Genomic DNA, 26014 nt, shown 5'->3' on the forward strand with positions numbered 1-26014 from the left:
CTTGTAGGTTCTGAAGCAACTACATAACATGTGTGGGGAAGTGTACAGTAGCGGTGTCTAGGGGGTGTAAATCTCACCTGGTTTCCAGTTTAGTAGGGTGAGGTAGCAGAAATCCAGAGATGTGTTTTGGTTCAGCGAGGCATAGCCTACTGGAGATGGTTTGTTTAAGTTATATGGGCTGGATTTCTGTGGACTGGGAGACAGGTTGGTAGTGGGAGTCGCTCAGTCCACACCCACAGTCCAGGACAAGTATTTCCCTGGCCAGTTACAATAATCACTGAGGGAAAAAGCAATCCTCAGTGTGTGTTTGTGGGAGGAGAGAAGGAAGCCTGCAGAGGCTCTGTGTGGTCCCAGCTAGAAGGGCTTGGGGGCCACAAGTCTGAGTAAAGCCTGAGTTTGGAGGGTCCGGTGATGCCTGGAGAAGAGGGGCATCACGTGGTCAGAATCGGTGGACTGAGACCCCAATGGGTTGCATTAGTCGCAGTCTGACGGCATGGCTAAGTGAAGCTAAATACAGCAGTGTGAACACTGAGCTAGAGGTAGGTGATTTAGGGAAAACCTCTGTATGGTGAGCGTCTAGCCGGGCAAGGATTTATTGTTTTGTGTTGATGTAACACGTTGTGATGTGAAGCTGCCACTTCACCGTGCCAAGTGATGCCAGACTTGGAAGTTTGATGTGCTGTGTGACCAATAAAACACCATTTGAGCTTGAAAACCTCCTGTTTGATGAGAAGTCTGTCATCGCCGTCCCAGGCACAGAGAGCAATCCTTACACATGCAACAAATAACAAAAGATAAATTCAAACACAACTATACAAGTTTTAAAGCAAATATTTTTAATGATTGGAAACAAGTTTTAATATTCAGTTAAATAAATGAATGTAAAATATTCTCTGCACATGGTGGATATACAGGTGAGTTATCTGGATTCTATTTACTTTTTGGATAAGAGACATTGATTGGTAATTACATACATTTCATAATCATCATTTATAAATCTTAACTGATTTCCCTTTCTCTTGTGTGACATGACTTTACTTTGACTGTAAGGGATATTTTTCTTTAGTTTAACGAAAGAAAATAGCTTCTACCTGGTGTGAGTTCTTTGATGTTTATAAAGATGCAATTTGTAGGTAAACATTTCCCACATTCGGAACATAAAAATGGCCTTTCATTGTGTACATTCTCTTGGTCTAACAAACTTTGATTTCCAGTTAAAACATTTCCCGCATTAAGAACATGAATATGGACTCTCCCCTGTGTGAGTTCTTTGATGCGTAACAAGCAATGATTTCTGGGTAAAACATTTCTTACATTCAGAACATGAATATGGCTTCTCTCCTGTGTGAATTATCTGATGTGTAACAAGATTTAATTTCCTGGTAAAACATTTCCCACATTCTGAACATGAGAATGGCTTCTCACCTGTGTGACTCCTCTGATGTCTAACAAAATCTGTTTTATAAGTAAAACATTTCCCACATTCTAAACATGAAAATGGCTTCTCCCCTGTGTGAGTTCTTTGATGTCTAACAAAATCTGATTTGCAAGTAAAACATTTCCCACATTCTAAACATGAAAATGGCTTCTCCCCTGTGTGAGTTCTTTGATGCGTAACAAGTGCTGACTTCTGGGTAAAACATTTCCTACATTCAGAACATGAATATGGCTTCTCCCCTGTGTGACTCCTCTGATGTCTAACAAAATCTGTTTTCCAAGTAAAACATTTCCCACATTCTAAACATGAAAATGGCTTCTCCCCTGTGTGAGTTCTTTGATGCGTAACAAGTGCTGACTTCTGGGTAAAACATTTCTTACATTCAGAACATGAATGTGGTTTCACCCCTGTGTGAATATGCCTATGTTTCAAAAGATTTGATCTGTTTGTAAAACATTTTCCACATTCTGAACATGAATATGGCCTCTCTCCTGTGTGAATTATCTGATGTGTAACGAGATGTAATTTCTTGTTAAAACATTTCCCACATTCTGAACATGAAAACGGTTTCTCCCCTGTGTGAATTTTCTGATGTGTAACCAGAGTTTTCTTTAAAGTGAAACATTTCCCACATTCTGGGCATGGAAATGGCTTCTCCCCTGTGTGAATTTTCTGATGTCTAACAAGGTCTGATTTCTGGTTGAAATATTTATTACATTCTGTACATGTAAATAGCATCGACCCAGTGTGGCATCTCACAAGATCTGATTTCTGGTTAAAACATTTCCCGCAATATGAACATGAAAACGGCTTCTCCCCTGTGTGATTTCTCTTATGCCTAACGTGATCTGATTTCCAATCAAAATATTTCTCACATTCCGAACATGAAAATGCCTTCTCCTCTGCGTGTTTCATTACATCAGATGATGGATTTCTGTTGTAAATGTCAGAGGGTACATCTGTGATAATGGCATGTTTTTCATAGGTACCTTGTGTTACAACGTGATCATCTGCTTTAAAATGTGAAGACACCAGATGTTCTTCTGAGTTCCTGTTACAGTCATCTGTCAAAAAGAAAAAAACACTTTACAAGTTTGAATAATATAAACTTATATTGTTATTATAGAAAATAGTGTTTAGAGAGGGCTCACTCCCTGGACAACGATAGGAGTGGGTGCACCTACAAAGAAGATTACACCCAATCTTCGGAAAAGAATGTATATATGAACGAGTAGTAGGGCACACCTACACTTGGACACACAGGAGATTTAGTAAATACAATTTATTCAAACAAACACTTTGTGCAATAACACATATGTATAATAACATGTAAAATATAATTAAACAAATATTTGCATGCTATAAATTCTCATAAAAATGAATAAAATCTATAAAAATGTACACTGAATAACACACTTGAATGTAGTCCTGAAAAAAGGGAGCCTGATGTAGACAGAGAAGGATAGATCCTTCCAATTATGTTTGTCTATGAAATAATGCTTATATAGCAAGTCAGAAATGTTCAGCTCTTTAAGATAGTTCATAGTATTCAGGAATTACAAGGCAAAGTTCACAGGAGTATATGGTCTTGTCACTTATATTCCTTTTATTTGGTTTTGGTGTCCCAAAGCTCACTTTATATATGCACTAGTTCAGCAATAGTTTTTTACTCACAGTTGTGCCGGCTGTGTTGCGGTTAGCGTGGCGTCCCACGTATGTTCCGCTTGCAGGCAGTGATGTAGCTTCCAGGGTATGGATCCAGGGATCTTTGGTCATCAATTGCAGGAGTGCTGCAGTTAGGAATTTGTAGGTGGAGATTCCTACCAGGTGCTCTGATTAAGCAGCAGACTGGTTTTTACTGCAGCAATCAGTCTTAGATTTTCTCCTGCCAATTTTGTTAGATACCGTTCCCTTTCCTTGTAGTTGGTATAAAGCGCTTAAATACTCCGGTTATATATTCAGTTTCATGGTATCCTCTTTTACCAAAAGTGTTTCGGAGTTGGCTATGACTCCTTCCTTCTGGTTTGCAGAATTTTTTAAAATATTCAGTTCGATCCGAATTTATTTGCGGCAAATCACGTTAGAAAGCGGCTATTTCCTGGCTGCAGAGAGCCTTAATAGTGGTGTAAAACACTGTGCCTTGCAGTAACACGCATAGGGAGTCTGCTGCGGTAGTGAAATAATACTGTGAGTCAGTATGACATGCAGATGACAGGCATCACTCTTAGAATCACTGCACACTTCACTTATTTGGCCAGTCAAGGGGCCAAAACTGACCAAATAACTCAAGTATGAACTCGGACTTACAGGTCAAGAAGAAGCACACTCCATTTACACCGTCGTCAGCTGATTCCACATAGATGTCTACAGAACATGTTCGATTAAACGCTTATACAAGTAGAGCCACCCGAACAGAGTGGAGAGGGTGTAAGCAGTAAGTTTGTGTTGACATCACTGATTATTTTGCCCTTCCTCTGATCAATCAGAACAACAACCCCCCAAAAAAGGATCCTGTCTGTTGAGCATCCGCCTTCACTCGATCAGCATTTGGTCAGTAATCCATCAGTATGGCTAATGCCAAAAAAAACAGGACGGATCCAAAACAGAGATGACACGTGAATGGAATCTTTGCATGTCTTCTGTGTTTTGTACCCACTCCTGCTTTTGGCTACCAAATCATAAGCCAATTCGGATGGGACCATACAGGCCTTACAGCTGCAAAACAGACAGGATCCGTTGTGCGTCTCTTTTTTCTTTCCTTTTTACAGATCAGAAGAAGGGTCAAATAAATGATAAAGTCAGCCAGGCCAAAAGGCAAAATAGTGGCCCAGTCATGAAGTGGGGAGGGTGGGAACAGCATGAGATGTCCACTGAGTGGCCCTATGACATAGTGGTGAGGTGGAAGCAGCATGAGGAGACCACAGAGTGGCCCAATGACAGAGTGTGAAGGTGGCGGCAGCATCAGGAGGCCACAGAGTGTCACAATGACAATGTGTGGAGGTGGCGGCAGCATCAGGAGGCCACAGAGTGTCACAATGACAATGTGTGGAGGTGGCAGCAGCATCAGGAGGCCACAGAGTGACCCGGTGACAGAGTGGGGAGGTGGGTGGTAATACGAGTATCAGCTGAAGAAGTCCCTAAAGTGGCATTACCACTCCTACACCCTGCTTCTATTTGTGCATGCCAACATCCTGTCATCTATGCATTTATCCCAAGTAATTACACTGTGCATATCTATTTCTATTTAACGGTTATTGTTCATGTAATATACCTGGCTCTACATCAGGTGGCAGCAAACACGGCAGCGCTACATTTACAGAGGATGGAACCCTTCTTTCTATTCTCTCTCCCTCTAAGGCTGGGTTCACACGGTGCGGGTGCAATGCGTGAGGTGAACGCATTGCACCCGCACTGAATCCAGACCCATTCATTTCTATGGGGCTGTGCACATGAGCGGTTATTTTAACTTATCACTTGTGCGTTGCGTGAAAATCGCAGCATGCTCTATATTGTGAGTTTTTCACGCAACGCAGGCCCCGTAGAAGTGAATAGGGCTGCGTGAAAATCGCAAACATCCGCAAGCAAGTGCGGATGCGGTGCAATTTTCACGCATGGTTGCTAGGAGATGATCAGGATGGGGACCCGATCATTATTATTTTCCCTTATAACATGGTTATAAGGGAAAATAATAGCATTCTTAATACAGAATGCTTAGTAAAATAGGGATGGATGGGTTAAAAAAAAAAAATTTAACTCACCTCATCCACTTGTTCGCGCAGCCCGGCTTCTCTTCTTGCTTTAGGACCTGGGTAAAGGACCTTTGATGACATCACTGCGCTCATCACATGGTCCATCACATGATCTATTTGTGGACCCTGGGAGGCGGCCGCCCATCTCAGAAGGGGCAATTGGCATCAGATGTGTGGCATCAGGTGGGTGGCAGCATCAGAATAGTTGCTGAGGCAGGTAGCCAGAAGAAACCAGTCTCTTTTGTCAAAGTGTTGATGTGGCACCATGGATGATCTAGTCTGACGCCTCAGGCATTGGGGGGTGGAAATTCTGGCTGATCCACGTCCGATTCATCTTGAAAAAGGTTAGTCTCTCCACATATTGGGTGGACAGGCGAGTTTGTCTTGGGTTAACTATGGCCCCGCCGCACTAAACACCAGCTCTGATCCCACACTACTGGCCGAGCAGGACAGCTTTTCCAGGGCAAACTCGGCCAGTTGCGGCCACAATTCCAGTTTGGCTGCCCAGTAGTCCAGCGGATCGTCAATGATGGCTGGCAGGGTGCACTACAAGTATGCCACCATGTCTAGCTGCTGTTGAGTAGTTTCTTCACTATGCGGGTGAAGAAAGCTCTCATCAGCAACTGTAGACGCAGACTGCTGCTGATATAACTGGTACGGCTCCTTCCATCCTATCCCTCCCCAGCAGCCATGGCAGTGGAATGTGAGTGCAGAGGGCCCCCCGGTCAGACCTGTAAGAGGATGGACGATGGCGTAGATAGGCAGCGGCCAACTGACTACATAGGATGTCTCTATAGTAGTTCAGTTTGTCCTCCCTCTCAGCGGGTGTAAAAAAGGCCCCATTTTGGACCTGTAGCAAGGGCCATTTGTGCAAGTGACTTGGAGGGACTCCCTGCCTCCATCTTGGCGCCACGTCTCCAGTCCCCTGACCAGCCAGATTTACCAGCATCTCTTCCATGACATCAAGCAGTGGAATGACGTTGTTCATCCCGTAGTCCTGGCGACTGACAAATAATGTGGCCTCCTCAAAGGGCCTGAGCAAACAGCAGGTGTCACGCATGAGCTGCCACTGGTTGACATCGAAGTTACACAGGGGAGTACTCCTGTCCGCTTGGATCATCAAGAAATCATTTATGGCCTTTCTCTGCTCGTATAGTTGATCCAACACATGGAGGGTGGAATTCCAACGGGTGGAAACGTCGCATATCAGCCTATGTTGGGGGATGTTATTCTGCCACTGCAGCTCAAGGAGGGTGTGCTTTGCGATGTACAAGTGGCTGAAGTGCATGCAAAGCCTCCTCCCCATTTTTAGGATGTCTTGCAGATGGGTGGAAGACTTCAGGAACCGCTTGACAACCAGATGGAACACGTGTGCCATGCAGGGTGCATTGTTATTTACATTTAGTCTTTAAACTATTGTTTGCCTTATCTTGACATATGTTTTTTAATTCCCATAAAACGTAGCTTTTATTATAACTTTAACAACTTTTTCGTGATAATTAAACTAAAAGTTAAAACCATCAGTTGTGTCGCCTATTTTTTATTGTTGTGTCATCTTACTGCCTTAGTATCACAGTACTACATTGGCTAGCAGCCGCGCGCTGGCTCCATATTCCTTGCTATCTCAAATTGTGGTTTAGAGGGAATTATGAGACGGCTCACTCCCCGTTACCGTGGTCTGGTGCTCTTGTCTGTTTTGAATCACCCTTTTCAAAATAATGTGTTAGAGAATTGTTTAAAAGTAGACAGGCACGCATTCAATCGGACTCACGTGGGAATACTGGGATAAAATTTGATACTTTTAAACAAATATGTAAAATGTGCAAAAAATGAATAATAAAATAGTGAAGATTAAAAAAACATTACAAAAACATTAAAGATTTGTCCACTATATATTGGCGTCTATCATTTATACAACAGCGCTGTGAACGAGCTTGATTTTTTCATCAACTGAGCTGTATTCTACAGACTTTAATAATATAGCGATGCAGTCTCAATTGATATAATGTAGGAAATAGGCCAAAGTTCAAACCTTCATTTTCTACCACGAACACACAAACACCGCTCCAGAGCCAATGGAGAAAGCTGAGACCATGAAAATGGTAGTAAGTATTCACTTGCGGGGTGCTTATATTAAATAATATTCACTTGCACAGTCCATATATTATTAGTACTTCTTCGCTGTCTCAGCAGTCTAACCGCATACGGTATAAAGTGATAGTCATCAAAATTATGGAATTGATACTTCCTTTCTGTGTCAAAACGGCGGCTGTGTTATCATATAAAGTGCTGAGCATACACTGATGAGGTAAAGATTTCCTCACTGTATTAACAGTGCAACCGCATATGGTTTAGAATGCTGGACATGCAGTTGATGATTGTGCTAAATGTCTGTACTCACTCTTTTGTAGCTTGAGCTCCTGTTTGGTGGCGTCCCACGTGTAGGAGCTTATCTCTTCTCCCACAGATAGCGGAATCTTGTACGGCCGGCAGAGTATCTTCGGCGTCTCGTGTGTGACACTCTGGGTATCGCGAGATGAGAGGTTACCTTTTAGCTGGTATCGCGATCCTTCCTACAATTTGTAGAAGTTTTTTATATGAGTATATCTGGTTAATCTTTCAACTTCTCTTATAATGCATGGCCATGCTTCATTGTCCCGGTCTTTTGTGAGTACTCTGTTACCAGACGCGTTTCGAAGTAGATCCCTACTTCTTCCTCAGTGGTTTCACTTGCAATGGAAAATCTTGGTTATTTGTATCCCATATTGTCAGTATAAACATCCGGAATGGATTACTGGAATGTCATTTTCGAATTCTCCATATTGTGGTATTTTTGCGTTTTTGGTGCGTTTGTTTTTTTTTTCATATGTGTGCGGTTTTTTTTTTATACATCATTATTGGATGTCTAAATATTCATAGTGTCGCTATTCCCTTGTCAGGGATAAATTTAAATCAAAATAAATAGATAAATATGTTCACGTGACCTCCCACGTCATCCCGTACTGGGTGACGCGAGGCGACCGAGGTGGGCGTTGTTTTACGCCTCGCGTCACCCAGTACAGGATGACGCGGGAGGTCACATGAACACGCGCCGCGTCGGCTGCGGAGAGACAGGTGGCGCGCTATGATGACGCGGCCCAACTAATCATGCCGGATATGGGTCATGAATTGACCTCAGGTGCGATTTTCAAGATAAATACCCGCTTTTAAATCACTTGTTTAAGCCTCCTTACGAAGCCAGAGGGTTGGCGAAACGCGCGTTGGAGCAGCAGCACACTGAGAGCCTCAATTATACAGTACATTATGGGTAATTGATCGCTGTCATTTTCAGTTGTATGTTGTAGTGTCATGTAGTTCTTGCATACACACTTTGGGGTGCGGACCCACCATCAAGCTATTCCGTGTTATTGGTGACCGGACTTTGTTCTGGGGTTATTTGGCCCTCACACATCGTATGTATGCAGCATATCTTTGTTCTTATATTTAACAATTGCTCTATCATGTTCTAATTGCGTATTATTTGGGCTACATGCACATACATTACTTGTGGATATTATTACTATTATTCTTTTGGGCTGACAACCTGAGTTGCTCCAGTGTGGTCTCCACTACCAGGGGTTTTGGGGTAAGGGGGTCTTATGGCCACCTTCTCCCTTATGTTTTCACCTTGTTTAATATTTTTACTATCAATAAAGATTTTCGCTTTACAATATACGCGAGTACCTTTTCATTACAATTAGGGGTTATTGGTTCAGTCGGTGTAGGAGTTGTACTATCAGTGAAGCAAGCCATCATTAGGCTGAAAAAACAAAACAAACCCATCAGAGAGATAGCCGAAACTGTTTGGACATTTTTTAAAAAGAAGGAACGCACCGGTGAGCTCAGCAACACCAAAAGACCCGGAAGACCACGGAAAACAACTGTGGTGGATGACCGAATAATTATTTTCCTGGTGAAGAAAACACCGTTCACAACAGTTGGCCAGATCAAGAACACTCTCCAGGAGGTAAGTGTGTGTTTGTCAAAGTCAACAATCAAGAGAAGACTTCACCAGAAGGAATACAGAGGGTTCACCACAAGATGTAAACCATTGGTGAGCCTCAAAAACAGGAAGGCCAGATTAGAGTTTGCCAAACAACATCTAATAAAGCCTTCACAGTTCTGGAACAACATCCTATGGACAGATGAGACCAAGATCAACTTGTACCAGAGTGATGGGAAGAGAAGAGTATGTAGAAGGAAAGGAACTGCTCATCCTAAGTATACCACCTCATCAGTGAAGCATGGTGGTGGTAGTGTCATGGCGTGGGCATGTATGGCTGCCAATGGCACTGGTTCTCTTGTATTTATTGATGTGACTGCTGACAAAAGCAGCAGGATGAATTCTGAAGTGTTTCGGGCAATATTATCTGCTCATATTCAGCCAAATGCTTCAGAACTCATTGGACGGCGCTTCACAGTGCAGATGGACAATGACTCAAAGCATACTGCAAAAGCAACCAAAGAGTTTTTTAAGGGAAAGAAGTGGAATGTTATGCAATGGCCAAGTCAATCGCCTGACCTGAATCCGATTGGGCATGCATTTCACATGCTGAAGACAAAACTGAAGGGAAAATGCCCCAAGAACAAGCAGGAACTGAAGACAGTTGCAGTAGAGGCCTGGCAGAGCATCACCAGGGATAAAACCCAGCGTCTGGTGATGTCTATGCGTTCCAGACTTCAGGCTGTAATTGACGGCAATGGATTTGCAACCAAGTATTAAAAAGTGAAAGTTTGAATTATGATTATTATTGTGTCCCATTACTTTTGGTCTCTTAACAAGTCGGAGGCACATATGCAAACTGTTGTAATTCCTACACCGTTCACCTGATTCGGATGTAAATGCCCTCAAACTAAAGCTGACAGTCTGCAGTTAAAGCACATCTTGTTCGTTTCATTTCAAATCCATTGTGGTGGTGTATAGAATGTTACAATTGTGTCGATGTCCCAATATTTATGGACCTGACTGTAACTGCACCCCACAAGGGCAAATAAGACGTAGACATATTGTCTTGTAATAAACCTGTTAATGGCTGTTTCAAACAGCACTTGCACCCCAATAACAGGAACGGTTTGCTGGAATTACAGAGCTGTATAATGGCAATTTGGGTCTGCAGTCAGTGCAGCAAGGTGTAATAGGATTGCTCCTACTGAACCCTGTTCTACATAAATGCTGTGGAATGATTCCTCCCTATCCTTTCCCTACACCTTGAATAATCTTTCCATGAACTTGTAAATCGTTTTTTCAGCACAATGAAGTCTTTCCTAGCACTGTCCCTAGCGCCTGATGACGTCTCTCCCTGCACTAAGTACACTGGAAAATGGCAGAATCCAAGATGGCTGAGGCTATTTATAGGGCTTTGACATCAAAGGGCAGGATGGCTGCTGATTGGCTGCATGCATGGCATTATGGGTGATCCCGCGTTCCCAGAGTTCCTTGCCCCATGTCCTCACACATGCAGCAGCCATTTTAGGAAAAAATGCGATTCGTTACCACGAAGCGTGAAGAAATTCAGATTCAGTGTAAATAGAATAATTCCTGAAATTCGGATCAAATTCCACTTCGTCAGCTTAGATTCGCTCATCTCTAATCATGACGTGAGGCCATCAGGCTGTTCTCTTGTAGTTTCCCACTTTTGGGTTGTTGCCAGCATCTTCATAGGTTTCAATGTGTCTACCACCACTCTTTTCTAGTGAAAGGCTCAATGGAGAATAATGTAAGGACCTGTGAGTCATTGCTATTAGGTGGTGTCTGTGTCACACACTTCTTGATGGCTGCATGCACTTTACCATAAAACAGGGCAGAGAGGAGGAGCAGTATTGTCTCAAAGAAGCCATGGCTTTAGAGCAAGTGTAAGGCTGGTATCTCATTATTTTTTTTATTTCTTTGTATAAAAAAAGCTCTTTAGACTTTTCCTGCCTTCATAATCTATTCTTAGTATTGGCTAAACCGTCTACATAGAAAAATAACACCAAGAACGGCTTATACTAATAGCCTAGCATATATACTGGCCTTATGAATAATAATTGTGGCTGCCATCACTACAATGGGGGCACTGGGATATCTACAAATGGGGCATACAAAAGAATGCGCAATAGTATAATTCGCAAAACATGTTTGCCATCCTCAGTTCCATGGTAGATCAGCTAGATCGAGCTACAGAAAAAGAATATTCTATACAGAAAATATTTGGCCATTAGGCAAACCAGGAATGGAGCCTACACAGAGATAAGGTATAATGGAAAGATTTTCACCACTTCTGTGTTGTTGACCTGCATGGGGTTTTGGCTGACAGTCACTGCAGATCACCAAACATGTGAACGAGGCTTATTTTGAAGGAATTAATGGTTCCTTAGTTGAAAAATTGTACTTATAGCAGATGATAATGGAACAGACCTTGTTCACATAGGTATATTTTGTATCCATATTCATGTCCATAATATAAATGATCAGCAAGTTTTATCATCTAAAATGCTAGAAAATTGAGCTTAAGAAAATGAGTAGAGTCTGAATGAGTAGAGTCTTCTCTATTTTTTTATTTAGTGGTTACTACTCACCTGGGCGGATATCTGAAGAAATATCCTCTATACTCTGCTCATCACCCCTTACAATTGTCTCTGTGACATATATAATGTTCAGATCTTCACCTGGATTCACAAGCTGTGAAAGAAATATTGTAAAAGTCATCAGACAGTTGAGGTCATGTTGAAGGTTTATATGACCAGAAAACATCAGTAATTAGAATGACGACCAAAACTGACATGAAAGCAGGAGTTATCTGACCCAAATATCTGCAGGTCTCCTGTACAACTCCAACCTGTTTGTTCCAAACAGCAGTATCCATAGTCAGAAAATAGTGAGAAGATCCATATGACATGTGATGTCTATGGTCAGCTGTAATCCTGCCATCTCCACCTTTCTCATTATACAAGGCTAAAACTGTTACAGACAGTGGACGTAGATCAATCATGCCAATCAACTGGTTTGACTTTGGGCTTGTCCTGAGGGACTTATCCTGGCAGTCCCCTGCTTTTCACCCTTTATTCCCTATACAGGGATCTGGCATTTGCTGCAGGGGAGCCACCAAGCTGATACCTCTTGAAATAGTCCCGTTGTGGTTGGCTGCTGACCCATGAGGGTTAAGACACAAGTGCAAAGCCAGAGAGATCAGGAAAAGCTCATGGTCAATGGCAGGCGGAGGTCAAGACAGGCAGAGTTCATGCTAATCTGATAATCAGTCCAAAGGTCAGGGCAGGCTGAACCATTTTCTCCTGAGCCGGCCGGCACAGTGGAGGGAGAAGGAGGGAGTCCCTCCCTCCCCACTGTGCGCGGCTGCCGCTGAACACCAATGAGGACAGAGTAGGAGGAGGAGGGGAGGGACTGTGGCCACTGCGCCACCAATAATTATGCCGGCCATATCCCACAGGGTCCCCCTCCTCCCCCCCTTCATTGGTGGCAGTGGACAGTTCCGAATCCGATCGGAGTCCCAGCAGTGTAATGCTGGGGCTCCGATCGGTTACCATGGCAGCCAGGAGTCATGCTACTGAAGTCCTGGCTGCTATGGTATGTTAGTGATCAGCGTTATACTCACGTGCGCTGTGGCCGCCGGGCACTCCTTCTTCTGTCTGTGCGGCGGATTGCAAATGCTTATAGCATTAGCAATGCGCCGCACAGACCTATGAGAAGAAGGAGCGACCGGCGGCAACGGCGCACGTGAGTAAAATGCTGCTCACTAACATACCATCGCAGCCAGGACTTCAGTAGCGTCCTGGCTGCCATGGTAACCGATCGGAGCCCCAGCATTACACTGCTGGGACTCCGATCGGAACTGCCCACTGCCACCATGATGGGGGGGGGGGGGGGGAGGGGGACCCTGTGGCCACTGCCACCAATGATTAATACTGGGGAGGGGGGGATGGGTTTGAGTTACCATAGGGGGCGGATCAGAGGCTGGGGGGGGCAGATCAGAGGCTGGGGGGGGCAGATCAGAGGCTGGGGGGGGCAGATCAGAGGCTGGGGGGGGCAGATCAGAGACTGGGGGGGGGGCAGATCAGAGGCTGGGGAGGCACATGAGAGGCTGGGAGGCACATGAGAGGCTGGCTGCCATAGTCAGCTCCCTGCTGTTGTGTGCACAAAGCACAGTGCAGCAGGGAGAGTGTAAAGTCCTATTCACCCTAATAGAGCTCTATTAGGGTGAATATGACAAGGGTTCTAGCCCTTAAGGAAGCTAATAGTTATTAAATAAAAAGTTTAAAAAAAGTTTAAACACCCCCCCCATATAGAAAACAATATATCGCAATATATATCGCATATCGCACATGCTTAAAATTATATTGCAATATAAATTTTAGGCCATATTGCCCACCCCTAAGTGGAGTACAGGTGCACTGACCCTTTAACCCCTTAAGGACTCAGCCCTATTTCACCTTAAGGACTTGGCCATTTTTTGCAAATCTGACCAGTATCACTTTAAGTGCTGATAACTTTAAAACGCTTTGACTTATCCAGGCCATTCTGAGATTGTTTTTTCGTCACATATTGTACTTCATGACACTGGTAAAATGAAGTAAAAAAAATTCATTTTTATTTATAAAAAAAAAAACAAATTTACCAAAAATGTGTAAAAAATAGCAAATTTCCAAGTTTCAATTTCTCTACTTCTATAATACATAGTAATACCTCCAAAAAAAATTATTACTTTACATTCCCCATATGTCTACTTCATGTTTGGATCATTTTGGGAATGATATTTAATTTTTTGGGGATGTTACAAGGCTTAGAAGTTTAGAAGCAAATCTTGACATTTTTCAGAAATTTTCAAAAACCCAATTTTTAGGGACCAGTTCAGGTTTAGGTGTTCCACAAAAATTAATGGAAAATAGAGATACAATTTCAAAATTTCACTTTTTTGGCAGATTTTCAATTTTAATTTTTTTTTTTCAGTTTAAAAAGCAAGGGTTAACAGCCAAATCAAACTGAATATTTATGGCCCTGATTCTGTAGTTTACAGAAACACCGCATATGTAATCGTAAACCGCTGTACGGGCACACGGCAGGGCGCAGAAGGAAAAGAATGCCATGCGGTTTTTGGAAGCAGGTTTTGCTGGACTGTTTTTTTTGACACCATGTCCCATTTGAAGCCCCCCTGATGCACCCCTAGAGTAGAAACTCCAAAAAAGTGACCCCATTTTAGAAACTACGGGATAGGGAGGCAGTTTTGTTGGTACTATTTTAGGGTACATATGATTTTTGGTTGCTCTATATTACACATTATATTACACATTTGTGAGGCAAGGTAACAAGAAATAGCTGTTTTGGCACCATTTTATTTTTTATTTACAACATTCATCTGGCAGGTTAGATCATGTGATATTTTTATATACCAGGTTGTCACGGATGCGGCGATACCTAATATGTATACATTTTTTTATTTATGTAAGTTTTACACAATGATTTCCTTTTTGAAGCAAAAAGAAAATCATGTTTTAGTGCTTCCATAGTCTGAGAGCCTTAATTTTTTCAGTTTTTGGGCGATTACTTTGGGTAGGGTATGATTTTTGCGGGATGAGATGACGGTTTTATTGGCACTATTTTGGGGTGCATATGACTTTTTGATCGCCTGCTATTACACTTTTTGTGATGTAAGGTGACAAAAAATGGTTTATTTAGCACAGTTTTTATTTTTTACGGTGTTTATCTGAGGGGTTAGGTCATGTGATATTTTTATAGAGCCTGTCGATACGGATGCGGCGATACTTAATATGTATACTTTTTTTCTTCCTATTTTTTCACCTTTTTTTTTTTTTTTACTTTATTTGGGGAAAATGACGTTTTTGTTTATTTTTACTTGAAACTTTAAATTTTTTTGGGGGGGGAAACTTAATTTTTTCAACTTTTTTTAACTTTATTTTTTGTCCCACTTTGGGACTTCAACTTTTGGGGGTCTAATCCCTTTTACAATGCATTCCAATACTTCTGTATTGGAATGCTTTGGCTGTATGAGTCATACTGTGTGTATTACTCATACAGCTTCCAGCCTGTGAGATCCAGGGGGCTGGATCTCACAGGCTCATCACCGGAAGGCAGCGCGATGCCTTCCTTAGACATCACGCTGCCTTCCATGCCAACGGGTCCCCCTTACAGCCGCATGGGGACCCGATGGCACCACCGACCGTAACCGCCGGATAAGGTAAAAGCGCAAACCGCAGGTTTGACCTGCGATTGACACCCCCCCCCCCCCCCCCCCCCCGGCGTTGTGACAGGATGCCCGCTGAATGATTTCAGCGGACATCCTGTTGCGATTAATCCCCGCCGCAATCGCGATTTAAACTTAGGGCGTACCGGTATGTCCTGAGTCCTTAAGGGCTTAAGGGGTCACGCACCTTATGGGTCAGTTAAGAAGGCCTGGCAGCTAGGGCAGGCCTTTAGGGTGTGCGGGCTGTGCGGCCGCACAGGGCGCCATAGTAACAGGGGCGCTGGGCGGCCGACAGCTCGCAATGTAATCTGCGGCAGGCGAGGCTGCACTTGTGTTCTCCCTCGGGGCGCCCCCTCCATCTCCCCCTCCCCTGTCTGACCTGATTCGTTCCTCCTCCCCTGTGTCTGACCTGCCTGCTGCCCCCACCGCTGCCAATAAGAAGAGAGACGGGAGGAGGAGGGGAGGGGCTGTGGCGACTGCGCCACCAATGAAGAAAACTGACCTGAATACAAATACAGGAGGCGGGTGCTGGAATCAAATAGCCGACACCCGACCTTTGTGACAGAGAGCTGCGATCAGCTGCAGTTGAGTTAACCCTTCAGGTGCGGTACCTGAGGGGTTAACTGCCGCTGATCGCAGCTCCCTGTCACAAAGGTCGGGTGCCGGCTATTTGATTCCGGCACCCGCCTCCTGTATTTGTATAAGAAACGTTGGTGGCACAGTGCGCGCCCCCCCCCCCCCCCAAACACCCCAGTATAAGAAACATAATTGGTGGCTCAGTGGGAACTCACCTCCTCCAGTTGATTGCGTAGCTGCCGGTCTTTCTTCAGGACCTGTGGTGACGTCACTGAGCTCATCACATGACCCATTACCATGGTGATGTATCATGTGATGAGCACAGTGATGTCACCACAGGTCCTTTGACAGGTCATAAAGAAAGAACAGAAGACGATCTATTGGAGGAGGTGAGTTAATTATTTTTTTATTTTTTAACCCTCATTGGCACTGCCCACTGCGCCACCAATGTTTATTATATTGAGGGGGGGCGCACTACGCCACCAATGTTTATTATATTGAGGGGGGGCGCACTGCGCCACCAATGTTTATTATACTGGGGTGTTGGGGGGGCGCACTGCGCCACCAATGTTTATTATATTGAGGGGGGGTGCACTGCGCCACCAATGTTTATTATATTGAGGGGGGGCGCACTGCGCCACCAATGTTTATTATATTGAGGGGGGCGCACTGCGCCAATGTTTATTATACTGGGGTGTTGGGGGGGGGGCGCACTGCGCCACCAATGTTTATTATACTGGGGTGTTGGGGGAGGACGCACTGCGCCACCAATGTTTATTATACTGGGGTGCTGGGGGGGCGCACTGCGCCACCAATGTTTATTATACTGGGGTGTTGGGGGGGGCGCACTGCGCCACCAATGTGTATTATACTGGGGTGTTGGGGGGGCGCACTGCGCCACCAATGTTTATTATACTGGGGTGTTGGAGGGGGCGCACTGTGCCACCAATGTTTATTATACTGGGGTGTTGGGGGGGCGCACTGCGCCACCAATGTTTATTATACTGGGGTGTTGGGGGGGGCGCACTGTGCCACCAATGTTTATTATATTGGGGGGGCGCACTGCGCACAACGATGGGTTAGGGAAATTTCACAGCAGAGTGCGCATGCGCTGGGAGCCTCACCAGCGGTTAGGGTAGGGAAAAAGCACTGGCCCGTACGTAATTTTTCTCTTCCCTAACCGCTGGTGAGGCTCCCGGTGCATGCGCAGTGTCGGCCGGTCTTCAGCTGAGAACATCCATCCGATCACTGCGCCTGCGCACTGGCCCATAGTTTTTCCCTACCCTAACCGCCGGCGAGACTCCTGGCGCATGCGCACTCTGCTGTGAAACTTCCCTAACCTGACGTTGTGCGCCTCCTCACGTCATGTCCGGTGCGACCGGAAGTGACGAGGGTAGGGAAATCTCACGAAGTAGGGAAGTATGACATTACACCGGCCTTTGGGGTGTGTGGGCTGGTAACTACTTGGTTGGATAGTCAGCCAGCCTATGCCATGATGCCAGCAACAAGCAGTTTTTTTTTTTTTGTTGGGGGGGGGCGCCACAAGGTTAGCTCGCACAGGGCGCCTGGACACCTAAGGCCGGCCCTGCTGGCAGCCAGATGTTGGCTGCAGCCTCCAATGAGGGACACAAAACTTCAACGGCCAGCCCGTTACTGGGTGGCAGGAAAGGATCATTGCGGCTTGGCCACCAGACAGTGGTAGGGTAAGTGATGCAGTGCCCGTGTCCACCCCAGAAGGCGGGATGGCAGTGGACATGGAGCGCCACCATAACAAAACATGTTACATAAAACAAGAATGAAAGATCTTCACAGCCTTTCTACAGATCATAGAGAACATTTCATGAGACAGTATCTCCATCTACCTGATCATCCCGTGGGACATTGTGATGTTCTTCTGAACCATCCTGTGGAAGAAGAGGAATGGGACATCTCTCTGGTGTTCTTGTCTCTTCCTTAACTGTAGGAAACACGTCCAGTGACGGAATTCATTGCTTACATACAAATAATGGGAGGACGTGTGTATTTAGTCAGGTCTATTACCTGGTGATGTGAGAGGCCAGTGATCCTCCATCATGACGTCCTTGTACAGATCTTTGTGTCCTTCTAAATACTCCCACTCCTCCATGGAGAAATAGACAGTGACATCCTGACACCTTATAGGAACCTGACAATACAATGCTACAGTCATTACCCAGATCCCTTCATAGCGTTCCTGTATAATGTCCCAGCATTCCCAGCAGTGTTACCTCTCCAGTCAGCAGCTCAATCATCTTGTTGGTGAGTTCTAGGATCTTCTCTCTATTGATTTCCTCATGTATCTGGGGATGAGGTGGAGGCCCCATGATTGGGCTCAGGGTTTTTCCCAATCCTTCAGAGACAGGGACCTGACAGCGCTCACTAGAGGTCTTCTTCACTACTGTGTAGTCCTGGTTATGGAGAGACACAGTAATAAATATCCCTCCATACATCTCCAGAGTCCCTCACCTCTCCAGTCATGTCCATCTGTTAGTAACATAGATAAGATGATGTAATGTGACATCATCAGAATCTCTCACCTCTCCAGTAAGCCGGAAGAGGATCTGTAGGGTAAGATTTATTATACTCTCCACCATCTTGTCTCTGTCCTTATCCATCCTTGACGGGTCAATCAGGAGAAGAATCTTATATAGAAGATCTCCACTGAGCGGATCCTATATTGTAGGAACCTGACTGGAAAGAAAATTAGACGATGTAAAATCCTACAAAATCCCATGTAAAGTACAATTACTGGAGATAATAAGAGGAGACATCAGCAGTGAATAGACCCTGATAGTGGTCAATGTGTCTACATCTCAGGACTCCACAATAACGAGGTGTCGGTCCAGTCTTTGAGGTGTTCATACATTCTGACATTATCTATGTAACCAATGTCGTCACTGCAGCGATGTGAAGAAACTGAAGGGATCCATGGAAGCATCAGCACAGGAATGGGGAGGGATTTAATGGGGTTTTGCAGTTATTTTTAACTGATGATCTATCCTCTGGATAGATCATCAGTATCTGATCAGTGGGGGTCCGACACCCGGGACCCCCGCCGATCATCTGTTTGAGAAGGCAGCAGTGCTCCAGGAGGGCCGCTGGATTCTCAAACAAATGATCGGGGAGTCCCGGGTGTCGGACCTCGCCTATCAGATGCTGATGATCTATCCAGAGGATCAATCATTAGTTAAAAAGAACTGCAGAACCTCTTTAACACACATTCAGCTGACACTTTTTTTGACTGCTGGGCAATCTAATCACATAAACCACGGCCCACATTTCCTATGTTGGGTGTGAATTCTGGAGTAATTGGCACCAGAATCTGCTGCATTTAGGACACATTTTGGCAGATCTCATCATATTAATGAAAAACGGCATTGCGGAAAATGGGTGTGACCTCATGGTGAAGGTTTAAGAGGAGCACTAAAATTTTGGCACTAAATTTTGGCCCAAAGTAAACCAAAGGACAGGTGGTGTAAGGTTAGACAGAACAGTCAGCCCGGGCCACAGTGATCAATCTGGCAGATCTTTTGGATTAGTAAATCCGCCCCATTAACCCTTTCCGGACCGTGCCATTTTTCACCTTTCTGCCCAGGCCATTTTTAGCAAATCTGACCAGTGTCACTTTATGTGGTAATAACTTTAAAACGCTTTTACTTATCCAGGCCATTTTGAGATCGTTTACTCATCACATATTGTACTTCATGACAGTGGTAAAATTGTGTCAAAAAATGTCATTTTTATTTATTAAAAAAATATTAAATTTACAAATTTCCCAATTTCAATTTCTCTACTTCTATAATACATAGTAATACCTCCAAAAATAGTTATTACTTTACATTCCCCATATGTCTACTTCATATCTGGATCCTTTTGAAAATGACATTAAATTTTTTTGGGACGTTAGAAGGCTTAGAAGTTTAGTAGCAAATCTTAAAATTTTTAAGAACAATTCCAAACCCCAATTTTTTCAGGACCAGTTCAGTTATGAAGTCACTTTCTGGGGCTTACATATTAGAAACCACCCATAAATCACCCCATTTTAGAAACTACACCCTTAAGCTATTCAAAACGGATTTTACTAACTTTGTTAACCCTTCAGGTGCCCCACGAGAATTAAATGAAAATGGGAATGAAATTTCAAAATGTCACAGTTTTTTTGCAGATTTTTAAATTTTATTTAAAAAGGGTTAACAGCCAAAAAAAAACTCAAAATCTATTACCCTGAGGTGGCCCTACAGTGGAAACCCCCAAAAATGGTGACCCCATTCTGGAAACTACACCCCTCAAGGAATATTTCAAGATGTGTAGTGAGAACTTTGTCCTCAACAGTGATTCATGGAATTGGCTGTGAAAATGAAAAATTTAATTTTTTTCCAAAACAAGTTGCTTTACACCCACATTTTTCACTTTCACAAGGGGAAAAAGGACAAAATGCACCCCACATTCCACCACCCCCCATATGTCCTCACAAAATGATGTATTTGCGCATGGCAGGGCTCCTGAGTCAAACAGCTAAAAATGGGTTTTGCTGACCTGAATTGGCAGACATGTATTTTAGCTGCCATGTTGCATTAAATAAATTCCTGAGGTCCCCAGAAATAAAAAACCCCAACAAGTGACCCTATTTTGGAAAGCGCACCCCCGTACAAACATTTTAAGTGGTGGAAAAGGTACTTTTCAGCAAACAGGTGTCTCACAGAAGGCAGAAATATTTGTGAAAGCATTTTAAACCTCATATTTGTGGGGAAAAAATAATTACTAGTAGACCCAAATTTGTTTTTCACAAGGGGTTAAATGAGAAAATGCACCCCAGGTTGTGTTCTCCATTTTCTCCCCATATGTGCTTGTAGCCTTCTGTATAGGCGCACAGCAGGAAAAACGGCAAAATATGAATTTTGCTGACAGACCTGAATTGGCAGACATGGATTTTAGCTGCCATATCGCATTAAATAAATTTCCTGAGGTCCCCAGAAATGAAAAACCCCAAGAAGTGACCCCATTTTGGAAAGAGCACCCCCGTGCGAACATTTTAAGTGGTGGAAAGGGTGCTTTTCAGCAAACAGGTGTCTCACAGAAGGCAGAAATACTAAAGAAAGGATTTCAAAGCACACATTTGTAAAAATGAAAAATTACTAGCAGACCCCAATTTTTCACTTTCACAAGGGGTTTAAGGAGAAAATGCACACCGGTATATGTTGCCCATTTTCTCCCCTTTTTGCAAACACCCCATATGTGCTTGTAGCCTGCTGTATTGGCGCACAGCAGGTCTCTGAATAAACAGACATGGATTTTAGCTGCCATGTCGCATTAAATACATTTCCTGAGGTCCCCAGAAATGAAAAACAAGAAGTGACCCCATTTTGGAAAGAGCACCCCCGTACAAACATTTTAAGGGTGGAAAGGGCACAGTTGTCTTACAAAAAAAATAAAAATGTTGGAAAGTGGATATGCAAGAGCGGTGGACTAAATCAGAGTTATAAAGTGGAAATATTACAGGGAGCATAAAGGATGAAATTAAATTAATACTCCATGGATGAGTAGTAGATTTTAAAACACTCCTACATGCACAGGTCAGGTTTTTCAGGGCAGGTTTCGCAGTGGTAAATGGTTTCTTTCCTTATCCCTCTTTTGGAACACATCCTGCATCTTTTTTTAGGTCCTTCCCTTCCTTGCTGTCTGGGGAACTTGACCTGGAAAATGTTGCCCTGGTAAGATACGGGCACCATGACTTCCAGAAGTACTGGGACCCTCCTCGGCCTGGGTTTAAAAAATTAGGGCCTTGATAACCACCTCTTGGAACTGGGAGGAAAGTTCCTGTGTGGCCTGCAGACTGAAATAGCACGTATGCATTACTATCTGTACTATGCGTATGGCCAGCTTTTTGTACCACACTTTTGTTTTTCGTGTGACACTGTAGGACTTCTGAAGTTGATCTGAAAGATCCACCCCTCCCATGTGCCTGTTGTAGTCCAGGATACAAACTGGTTTGGGGACAGTGGTAGTGGTACCTCGTACAGGAGCAGGGAAGCTGGCATTAGTGTGAATGGTGGTCAGTACATGGACGTCCCTCTTGTTCTTGTACTTAACCACCAGCATGTTATGATGGAGGAGAGCCCTACTTTCACCCATTCTCAGTGGTTGCCCTACCAGGGATCTAGGGAGGCCGCTCTGATTTTTGTGCCCTGTGCCGCAAGCCACAGTAGCTCCTGCAGTTAGAGGCCTTAATAGAGGTACTGGGTATAATAGTTATCCACATAGAGGTGTGGGTGCAGTAAGTCCCTCACAATCTTACAACTAACTCCTAGGACAAGGGGGCATTCTGGGGGTTCTATCCTGGATCTTTCCCTTCATAAATGCAGAACTTGTGGGTGTACCCGGAGCTACTCTCACAGAGTTTGTAAATCTTCATTTGCTAGGCAGGTACTGGCGGAATCTAATCCTCCCTTTGAAGCATAATAGGGATTCATCTACACAGACATTTTTATCTGGGTTGTACACCTCAGCAAACTTGCTGTTAAAGTGGTCAAGGACAGGCCCAACTTTGTGCAGACGGTCAAATGTTGGGTCGTTTTGGGGTGGGCACTGTGCATTGTCATTCATGGTTGTGTACGAATTTCCGAATTGACTCCAATCGATTCCGGGTCATGGTGTTACTGTAAATTTAAGTCTGGTAGAAAATGTCCGGACTCCAATATTGCCTAATGGTATTTTTATTTGTTTTTTACAACGCCCATATGCAGCACGAGTCCCCAAAACTTCATCATCTCTGCTGCACTTACTGGGGTCCAACCTAGGGGTCTAGCATATGGTGAAGTAGGGTTCTGAGAAATAAATTGCTGGGCGTATAAATTTGTTTGGGTCACCATCAAAGTTATAAAATCTTCTGAGAAAAAGATTTTTTTTTTAAAAATCTATTTCTGTGAAGTCCATGCAGTCAATTTGGATTTCAGAGTTTGTGGGAAACTCTGGAATCCAAATTGACTGCATGGGTTTCACAGAAATAGTTTTTTTCAAAATCTTTTTCTCAGAAGATTTGATGAATTTGATGGTGACCCAAACAAATTTGGGGCTGATAATTGTCAGGGGGTGGGGTCCATAAGAGTTCACTCTGGGGGCTTCCTCCGCTGCTACCCTGGGGCGCCTTCTAGAGGGTCTCTCATCAGCGGATGATGATGATGAGGGGGTAGAGGAGTAGAGGAAAGTGGCATCCTCTTCTCCTTCACTGGCAGACTCTGTATCGGAGGCAAGGATGGCGTATGCATCTTCAGTAGTAGAGACTTATCCAAAGTGACTTGGAGCTGTGATTGCCGCAAAAGGTGGCTCTACAAAGTACTGACTTTAGGGGGGTGAATAGTTATGCACATTGACTTTTTCTGGAATTTTTTCCAATTTGTTGTTTACTTCACAATAAAAAATAAAAAAACATCTTCATAGTTGTCGGCATGTTCTGTAAATTACATGATGCAAATCCTCAAACAATCCATGTTCATGCCAGGCACCAAAATACAACTAACTGCAGGTCTTTTTTCACACCCCAAAAAAGAAATATGTAAAAAAAAAAAAAAATTTGCAGATGCTACTGATCGGTGCTGTGCAGCACACACACAGATCGTGTGCAAAAACTGTAGTGTAAAAATTCACTGCGGCGAACACTGGCTAAAAATGTAACTTATATCTGTATATATAGAACTCTATATATATTTATATAAAGCCCTAACTACCAGTTCTTCTTTTTTAACAAAAATAAAATTAAAAAAATTGGCAAAAAATTCTACACAAATAATCCCCACGTGCTGATTAGACAGTTACGCACTGAACAGCACTTGGCGGTCATAGCTGGCACGCAGAAAAAGTGGTGCATAGCTGGAAAATGGTAAAAAAAAGTTAGGACCCCAAAAAAATGCACAGAACAAATGGCGTCCGTATAAAATGTACGGGGGGGACAGGGGGGGGTTGGAGGGGAGGGGGGACGGACAGGGACGAAGGGTGGTTTAGTGATCTAGAACAACTGCAAATGAAAAAATAAAATAAAAATCTGTGCAGCTATTCCAGGTGTTGTTCTTCTTTCTTCTTTTCAGCAGGAAAGGGGTTAAATCGTTGTGGTGTGCACCACAAATCCCAGCAAGCCAACAAGCAGCACAGAACCTCTCTGCATGCAGTCACCAGCTAAAATGGCTGCATGCAGGGAAAATCTGCCTCTTCCTGTGCAGCTATAGCGCTACCATTGGCTGGAGTGTTGTTCCAGCCAATAGCAGTGCTGGCAGGGGACCCAAAACACTGGAGTCCCCTGACTTGCTCAGCACCTGCCACCTCCTCCCGACCCTGCCCGATGCCTCTGACAGCTTTCTGTGCTGCGATGTGCTGGTCTCATTGATTGGCCAATCGCAGCGCATAGAGCTGCAGAGAGGTTGGTTCAGCACTATGCTGCCTGCTGGTAAGAGCAGTCATGGTGCCGCGATTCCCCCCCCCGATCCTTCCCCAAAGCCCTGCGGACCTTGCGCCGTAAAGGGGTTACGTTTCTTCTGCGTACATCTCTTAGGCCCCTTTCGGACTACCGTATGCTGGGCAGAAATTATGCTCCATGTGTGAGCGCGATTCCTCGTTCTGGACACTGGTCGTTTCACAGAAGCGCATGTCACAGCATTATAAAACAGTATTATTCAGTAGATACAGGTCAGGCAGAGACACACAGCATTATAAATCAGTATAATTCAGCAGATACAGGTCAGGCAGAGACATACAGCATTATAAATCAGTATATTCAGTAGATACAGGTCAGACAGAGACACACAGCATTATAAATCAGTATAATTCAGTAGATACCAGTGAGCCAGAGACACACAGCATTATAAATCAGTATAATTCAGTAGATACAGGTCGGGCAGAGACACACTGCATTATAAATCAGTATAATTCAGTAGATACAGGTCGGGCAGAGACACACTGCATTATAAATCAGTATATTCAGTAGATACAGGTCAGGTAGAGGCACACAGCATTATAAATCAGTATAATTCAGCAGATACAGGTCAGGCAGAGACACACAGCATTATAAATCAGTATATTCAGTAGATACAGGTCAGGTAGAGACACACAGCATTATAAATCAGTATAATTCAGTAGATACCAGTGAGCCAGAGACACACAGCATTATAAATCAGTATAATTCAGTAGATACAGGTCAGGCAGAGACACACAGCATTATAAATCAGTATAATTCAGCAGATACAGGTCAGGCAGAGACATACAGCATTATAAATCAGTATATTCAGTAGATACAGGTCAGGTAGAGGCACACAGCATTATAAATCAGTATAATTCAGTAGATACCAGTGAGCCAGAGACACACAGCATTATAAATCAGTATAATTCAGTAGATACAGGTCGGGCAGAGACACACTGCATTATAAATCAGTATAATTCAGTAGATACAGGTCGGGCAGAGACACACTGCATTATAAATCAGTATATTCAGTAGATACAGGTCAGGTAGAGGCACACAGCATTATAAATCAGTATAATTCAGCAGATACAGGTCAGGCAGAGACACACAGCATTATAAATCAGTATATTCAGTAGATACAGGTCAGGTAGAGACACACAGCATTATAAATCAGTATAATTCAGTAGATACCAGTGAGCCAGAGACACACAGCATTATAAATCAGTATAATTCAGTAGATACAGGTCAGGCAGAGACACACAGCATTATAAATCAGTATAATTCAGCAGATACAGGTCAGGCAGAGACACACAGCATTATAAATCAGTATATTCAGTAGATACAGGTCAGGTAGAGACACACAGCATTATAAATCAGTATAATTCAGTAGATACCAGTGAGCCAGAGACACACAGCATTATAAATCAGTATAAGTCAGTAGATACGGGTCAGGCAGAGACACACAGCATTATAAATCTGTATAATTCAGCAGATACAAGTCAGGCAGAGACACACAGCATTATAAATCAGTATAATTCAGTAGATACCAGTG

The 26014-nt window shown here is 43.7% G+C and overlaps 3 protein-coding genes across 17 annotated transcripts in view; 1 reads left to right on the forward strand and 2 right to left on the reverse strand.

Annotated features, from left to right (window-relative positions):
• Positions 1-26014, reverse strand: part of LOC121004457 (oocyte zinc finger protein XlCOF6-like) — a 1031731-nt gene that overhangs the window by 268173 nt on the left and 737544 nt on the right. The gene's annotated exons all lie outside the window — the stretch shown is intronic.
• LOC121004456 (oocyte zinc finger protein XlCOF6-like) overlaps positions 1-26014 on the forward strand; it is a 224383-nt gene that overhangs the window by 84666 nt on the left and 113703 nt on the right. The window lies entirely within an intron of this gene.
• The window catches only part of LOC121004526 (gastrula zinc finger protein XlCGF66.1-like), an 818554-nt gene continuing 810448 nt past the window's right edge, over positions 17909-26014 (reverse strand). For 10 of the 13 annotated variants that reach the window (XM_040436807.1, XM_040436797.1, XM_040436795.1 and 7 more), the window contains exons 2-4: positions 18554-18703; positions 18245-18424; positions 17909-18162 (exon numbers count right to left, since the gene is read on the reverse strand). In XM_040436807.1, the coding sequence (XP_040292741.1) occupies positions 18022-18162; positions 18245-18424; positions 18554-18631 (399 nt within the window). In that variant the 5' untranslated portion in view covers positions 18632-18703 and the 3' untranslated portion in view covers positions 17909-18021. Of the gene's footprint in view, positions 18163-18244; positions 18425-18553; positions 18708-18888; positions 18901-26014 lie in introns of those variants that run through there. The other 3 variants (XM_040436800.1, XM_040436804.1, XM_040436803.1) reach the window with 2 other exon arrangements.

The sequence above is a fragment of the Bufo bufo genome, chromosome 6, assembly GCF_905171765.1.
Source record: "Bufo bufo chromosome 6, aBufBuf1.1, whole genome shotgun sequence".
NCBI classification, from domain to species: Eukaryota; Metazoa; Chordata; class Amphibia; order Anura; family Bufonidae; genus Bufo; species Bufo bufo.